Genomic DNA, 7,193 nt, shown 5'->3' on the forward strand with positions numbered 1-7,193 from the left:
AAGTAATCCGTAAAATGTTTAATCCGAATGAACTGATTCACTAAAAGAATCATACTTAAGGAACTATTGTATTGCTCAACTGAAACGCAAAGGACAGTGAATGAATAAGGAATAAATGTAAATGTTAATGACCGTGATTTATTATACATCATAAAACATTATTCTGTCATGTTACTCTACTATCTTAACTGCATCAAAACAACATAGCTTTTTCAGTTACAAGCTATGATTTCCAACATGTAGTAATGTTGTTACTTCTTAGTTTTTCCTAGAGACTAAGGCTACGTCCACACGAAGCTAGAGCTTTCCCTATCCGATCTTTTTTTTCCCCCTCGTCTCAAGAAATATCTGCGTCCACACGAAACCACAAAACGATGTAGTATACATGCCAGACCAGTATGTGGCGCTGTAATGCTGCCACAGAGATACACTAAAAATGGAGAAGACGACCTGGACTATGCGCATAAACCTTGCACGCGGTATACAAACGAACATGGAACAATACATTTATTAATCTGTGTTAATGTTAGTTAATAAAAAGACAATCGTTCAGTGTTTGTTCATGTTTTTGTTGCTGTTACGTGACGTAACGGTGTCTGACTGGGGGCGAGACGTGGGCTGATGACGTCATCGTTTCAGAAAATATACGGATTCGCTGTCCACACGAAAACGCAAGGGCGGTGTTTTCAGATTTATCCACTCTGGGACCCGGTTTCAAAAAATATCGGTTTCACTCTCCCAAAACGCCTCTACGATACAAAATTTATGCGTATACAGCTAAACGCATCTCCGTGTGGACGGGGGCCTAAGTTAATAAAATTGTACCTGCATTAGGACGAAGGAAGCACTTTCAAAGTTGTCAGGTAGAGGGCGGTATAACTCACTCTCATCCAGTTTCCAGTAAGACAGGCCTGGAAAACCGAAGAGAGTAAGAATATGTTAATAGCAATTTCACAATCAGAAAATACTTCAATCTAAACTTCTTCAAATGTAACATTACACATTACAATCCCTAAAAAAAAAAACATACAATCACCATTGCAGCCCTCCTGTGTGCTGTTGAACAGAAAGTGGAGCTTGATTCTTAGTGAAATGTGTTACCTGAGGCTTCAGACACCAGACTGTCACTTCTCTTTAGAGGCAATGGATTTGTGGAGGCTGTGCTGTATCCACGCTGAGGAAAAAGCCAGAAGACAGATGCTTATTATACTCCCAAAGCAATTTTAAATGCACACAGAGGCCTCTAGGAACATTCAAAGTAAGAAGCTGAATAGTGATGCTTCAGAAAATGATGCACAATTCATACAGTTTATCCGAGATGCATGACAGAGATTTTTACCAATTAGAAAGCTGAAATTTTCTGCCTTTAAATTTAGAAACTGACACGATGTAAATATTGTAGAAAATATTTTACAGTATAAAGTATGGAATGACATTTGAAAAAGAGTTGAACTGGTCAAAAAAAAAAAGAAGCTTTGTTATTTTATATAAAGATCCCTGCTGTTCATGATAAAAAAAAAAAATCATTCAATATTAACGTGCTTACATCAGGTAAGTGATACGTGTGTTCCTTAGGAGATCCTGCTCCTGCCGTGCTCCTGTCCCTCTCCTCCACATATGATGTCCTGTTTGGTGTTGTTCGGCTCTTTCTCTGTCTGTGTTTTTGCCTTTGGGCCCAGGAGGTCAGGGGTTGACTACACAACATACAACAACACAAATGAGTTGGATCTCTTAATGTGATAAAAATTATTAAACAGAGTTCATTATAACCAGTGTCGAGCCAAGCATGGGACTGTTTCCTTAATTAAAACATTCTAATATTGTATATCATTTTAGAGCTGCTATCAACATATGGGGTACTGAAATCACTTTTGAATGAGCGCTCGCGGTTCACGTTTACTTTCGATTTCGTGATCACGAGCACTCTGTAAAGGGAGCACATCTTACAAGATCAGATATTTGCCAATGAACTCAGGATCTGTTGAGCAGCAAATTCTCCAGCATGATCTTGTCAGTCATCTCTCCTTACTCTCGGCTCGTAATCAGTGAAATCTTCCTCCGGCTGCTCGTGTTGAATGCAGGGTTTCAAGTCCACGTTTTCCCATGGAATTGGGTTACTTTTTAACTGTTTTTCCCCCGTGGGTTAAAGGTTTGCATAAATTACATTTGACTGAAATGTTTGTATTGAAACATTTTGCATTCTACCTATGATAAAACTGCGCTAGATGAATAAGTTTTGTAAATGAGGGCCACTGGTAGGCAGCATTTGAGCTGTGTTTATGATCAATGTGCATAACAGTGACTGTAAAATATGTATTTTAGGAAATTACATATATTGAGCTTTGATATTTGGGATATTGTCATTGCGCTACTTTGGACTGTTTTTAACTGACATGGTCTAGTTTTGTCAGGCAGACCTGGCAACCCTGGCTGTATAGAGCAGAGCAGATGCTTTCAGTTTAGTGTAGCGTAGCGTACGTTTTCTAGCTGAACTAAATAACTTTTATTTCTAAAAAAAAAACAAAACACACACACCGACAGTGGGGGTGTACATCCAAACACCGCACACCAACTACTACAGCAGGCCTAGTGTTTAAGTAACTCCATCATTCTTGTTATGCGTTAATTTTTGGCAATTTTATAAGTTTTTGTTTTTAAAAATATTTCTAAATAGTTATGTATTATTAGTTTTAGTTTTAGCTAACGATAACAACACTGATAACAGCTATAAAGACTATATATTGTGTATCTGAAAATTACAGTGAAAAGTTTAAACACATTTGACAGAATTATTGGATTTTTCAAGATCTTTAAAACATTTTGATCTAAAGGATCATGCTAAAATCCTTGAAATCAGACAAATATAAATTTAATTTTTGGTCACAATTCCCATATTTTAATTTGTGTTATTTCAGTTTTGATGACTACAATCATACCTAACCAACTGTAACTCTACCTTATTACTCTCTGTTTATCAGTCGGCGCATCAAGTGCAACCGTCCCAGTCGTCTGGAGCTTGTCATTGGTTCTGCTCAGTGGGTTCTGGCCCAGAGGGCTTGTGAGAGGTATAGGTGATGGTGTAAGACTCCCGTCCTGCTGGTTCGGGGACCACAGCGCCTCGTCTCTGCCCTCTGTGGAACTGGGCCGCCCTGTTTCTAACATATGTTCCCAGGTGGAAAGAGTCCCATATCCGCTGCTCAGAACAGTAACCATCCCCTCCTCTGAGCTCTCCTGAGGGTGAACGGTGAGCTGGGGGGGTGACAGAGGTCCTGGAGTTGACAACGTGAAGGTGTTCTCCACCGGGTCCTCTAGAGGCTTGGGGTTCTTACTGGGCTCCAGAGAGTGAGTCTGTGTGCTGATTTGGCGGTTCTGCAACTGCACTAGCGCCTTAATTTCATCCTGTATGAGCTGGAAGAAAACGTGCAAGAACGAAACAACATATTAATTATGTTAATTTGGATATTCATAATTTCTCCCAGATTAAGGCCAGAAACACACTGTACAAACATGCACAAATGCAATTTGCAAGCATTAAGTCAACATACTGCAAGCGCAGTTAACATGCTGTCTTGCATCACTGTAGCAGTAATGAACCTTAAAAGGGTCATATGATGCGATTTCAATTTTTCCTTTCTCTTTGGACTGTTACAAGCTCTTGGTGCATAAAGAAGATCTGTAAAGTTGCAAAGACTAAAGTCTCAAATCAAAAGAGATATTCTTTATAAAAGTTAAGAGTCAGCCACGCCTACCTAAAACGGCTCGTTCTAACACACCCCCACATACCTACGTCACGATCTGGGAAAATTTGCATAACGCCGCCCAAATGTTCACGCAAAGAAAAAAGGCGTAACTTTTATTCTGGCTGTAGTATTGTTGCTTCCGCCATGTTGTGAATGCGCTGTGTGTTTCGTTGTGAAAGCGAAACTACTTTGTTTGGTCTTCCAAAAGAGGACGATATCTGCTTCGTCATGCCTGGAGCTGATCCGTGCTGGTTGCTGAGGAAATACTACAACTTTGCGCTGTGGATCGCCGGATCGGCTTTCACCGTGGACGAAGCGGAGTCCAGCCTGGGGTTGTCACATGTGGTTGCCGCAAGCCCTCCAGACGCTCCTTCGTCGAATCCGCCGCCTCTGCTCACTCTAGGCCGCCGTGTGTGACGCTGTGTTTCGTTGTAAAAGCGAAACTACTTTGTTTGGTCTTCCAAAAGAGGACGATATCTGCTTCGTCATGCCTGGAGCTGATCCGTGCTGGTTGCTGAGGAAATACTACAACTTTGCGCTGTGGATCGCCGGATCGGCTTTCACCGTGGACGAAGCGGAGTCCAGCCTGGGGTTGTCACATGTGGTTGCCGCAAGCCCTCCAGACGCTCCTTCGTCGAATCCGCCGCCTCTGCTCACTCTAGGCCGCCGTGTGTGACGCTGTGTTTCGTTGTAAAAGCGAAACTACTTTGTTTGGTCTTCCAAAAGAGGACGATATCTGCTTCGTCATGCCTGGAGCTGATCCGTGCTGGTTGCTGAGGAAATACTACAACTTTGCGCTGTGGATCGCCGGATCGGCTTTCACCGTGGACGAAGCGGAGTCCAGCCTGGGGTTGTCACATGTGGTTGCCGCAAGCCCTCCAGACGCTCCTTCGTCGAATCCGCCGCCTCTGCTCACTCTAGGCCGCCGTGTGTGACGCTGTGTTTCGTTGTAAAAGCGAAACTACTTTGTTTGGTCTTCCAAAAGAGGACGATATCTGCTTCGTCATGCCTGGAGCTGATCCGTGCTGGTTGCTGAGGAAATACTACAACTTTGCGCTGTGGATCGCCGGATCGGCTTTCACCGTGGACGAAGCGGAGTCCAGCCTGGGGTTGTCACATGTGGTTGCCGCAAGCCCTCCAGACGCTCCTTCGTCGAATCCGCCGCCTCTGCTCACTCTAGGCCGCCGTGTGTGACGCTGTGTTTCGTTGTAAAAGCGAAACTACTTTGTTTGGTCTTCCAAAAGAGGACGATATCTGCTTCGTCATGCCTGGAGCTGATCCGTGCTGGTTGCTGAGGAAATACTACAACTTTGCGCTGTGGATCGCCGGATCGGCTTTCACCGTGGACGAAGCGGAGTCCAGCCTGGGGTTGTCACATGTGGTTGCCGCAAGCCCTCCAGACGCTCCTTCGTCGAATCCGCCGCCTCTGCTCACTCTAGGCCGCCGTGTGTGACGCTGTGTTTCGTTGTAAAAGCGAAACTACTTTGTTTGGTCTTCCAAAAGAGGACGATATCTGCTTCGTCATGCCTGGAGCTGATCCGTGCTGGTTGCTGAGGAAATACTACAACTTTGCGCTGTGGATCGCCGGATCGGCTTTCACCGTGGACGAAGCGGAGTCCAGCCTGGGGTTGTCACATGTGGTTGCCGCAAGCCCTCCAGACGCTCCTTCGTCGAATCCGCCGCCTCTGCTCACTCTAGGCCGCCGTGTGTGACGCTGTGTTTCGTTGTAAAAGCGAAACTACTTTGTTTGGTCTTCCAAAAGAGGACGATATCCGCTTCGTCATGCCTAGAGCTGATCTGTGCTGGTCGCTGAGGGAATACATCAACTTTCACCGTGGATGAAGCGGAGTTCAGCCCGCCTCAGCTCATCGCTCGTCGCTCCGGCTGGACACGGCATCAACAGTATGTGAGGGGCGTAACATTTCCGTCTAACGCTTGAGGTATTCGGCCAATCACAACGCACTGGATAGCTGGCCAATCACAGCACACCTCGCTTTTTCAGACCGATGAGCTTTGTAAAAATCGACGCGTTTCAAAAAGGCGGGGCATAGAGGAGAAACAATAATGTACAGTATGTGGAAAATAATGTGTTTTTTTAACTTTAAACCGCATAAACACATTTCATTACACCAAATACACAAAATAATGTTCTTTTTAGCAGCATCATATGACCCCTTTAAAAATATGTATATAAACCAGATGTCTTATACAGTTAGTTTAGCTAAATTTTAACTAAGCAAGATTCTCACTGAGTAAAAAACTGATTTCTGAATGCAGCAATGCATGAGGTCAAGAAGAGTTGAGATTAATCGGAATATAAATCGAAAATCGGTTATAGACCTATAAAATCATTTATAAATCTGTCAACAAAAGAGAAGCTTTAAGGGCTCCCTGCTGTTTTCCACCAAAACAAAAGCTTAAAGGTTTAACATTTGAAATTAAGAAATTAAGACAGCCAAAAATATCAGTGTTGTAATTTTACAGTTGTACTGTAAATTTATTATTAATATTATTATTATTATTACAAAAGTAATATTTTTTCTTTATTTTTTGTAATTATAATAAGCATAATAAAAGTAATTATAATAATTATAATAAATATTATTATTCATTTATAGACATATAAATATATATATATATATATATATATATATATATAGTGATATATAATCTAATTCAAATAAAATCACACACATTGTGCTACAAACAAACACAACAAACCTGGAGCTCTTTATAATTTAAAATTTTGAACGCAATGTTTATCAGGAAAAAAATTCAATTAATTTACATTTATTAATGAAATTAAATTATAAATTGCACTTTAATAAACTGCAGCCCAAATATCAAGTTTATGTGACTAGATTAGACGCATGTGAATTCACACAAATGCATAGCGTATGTTTGAAGCCTTACACTGGCACAACCAGATTAAACACAATGAAGCACCTTAACTCCATCAGATACAAAGCACAAAACTTCAACTTTCTGCAACATGAACAATAACTTGGTATCAGTCCAGATAGGTTGCTTTGAGAAACATACCTGTATTTGGCACTGGTACTGCTCCTGCTGAGCAAGGATTTGCTCTTGATATTGCTTTTCCACCAACTGAAAGAGATGAAGCCACCGGCCCTGTTTGATTCAGAAAAAAACACTGTCAATATGTCAGTATGTAAGAGGAAAAAATCAGATTCTGTGGATACACTGACTTGGAGGAAATGCTAAGACAGATAAATTGTTGTGTTTTGGTTAGATGGGCTAGTAGAGGCTTCAGTGTGAAATTTCTAGTGCAAAACAAAACAATACAAATGTCATTGTCATATGGCCAATCTCAGCATATAACATTTTTTAAAGTCCGATGAAATGAAAGTAGAACGGATGTTCCATAAAGCTAGAAAAAAAAAAAAAGGAGTCGTGGAGTATTTTGATAAATATGCACATATTATATATTCA

General features: G+C 41.5%; 1 protein-coding gene across 2 annotated transcripts in view; it reads right to left on the bottom strand.

Moving 5' to 3' along the window:
- Positions 1 to 7,193, bottom strand: part of mphosph9 (M-phase phosphoprotein 9) — a 51,744-nt gene that overhangs the window by 17,532 nt on the left and 27,019 nt on the right. For both annotated transcript variants that reach the window (XM_016510594.1, XM_016510593.1), the window contains exons 4-8: positions 6,783 to 6,872; positions 2,957 to 3,408; positions 1,547 to 1,694; positions 1,102 to 1,174; positions 826 to 911 (exon numbers count right to left, since the gene is read on the bottom strand). In XM_016510594.1, the coding sequence (XP_016366080.1) occupies positions 826 to 911; positions 1,102 to 1,174; positions 1,547 to 1,694; positions 2,957 to 3,408; positions 6,783 to 6,872 (849 nt within the window). The remainder of the gene's footprint in view (positions 1 to 825; positions 912 to 1,101; positions 1,175 to 1,546; positions 1,695 to 2,956; positions 3,409 to 6,782; positions 6,873 to 7,193) is intronic.

This window comes from Sinocyclocheilus rhinocerous, unplaced genomic scaffold (assembly GCF_001515625.1).
Source record: "Sinocyclocheilus rhinocerous isolate Xijiao unplaced genomic scaffold, SAMN03320098_v1.1 scaffold864, whole genome shotgun sequence".
In the NCBI taxonomy this organism is placed as follows: Eukaryota; Metazoa; Chordata; class Actinopteri; order Cypriniformes; family Cyprinidae; genus Sinocyclocheilus; species Sinocyclocheilus rhinocerous.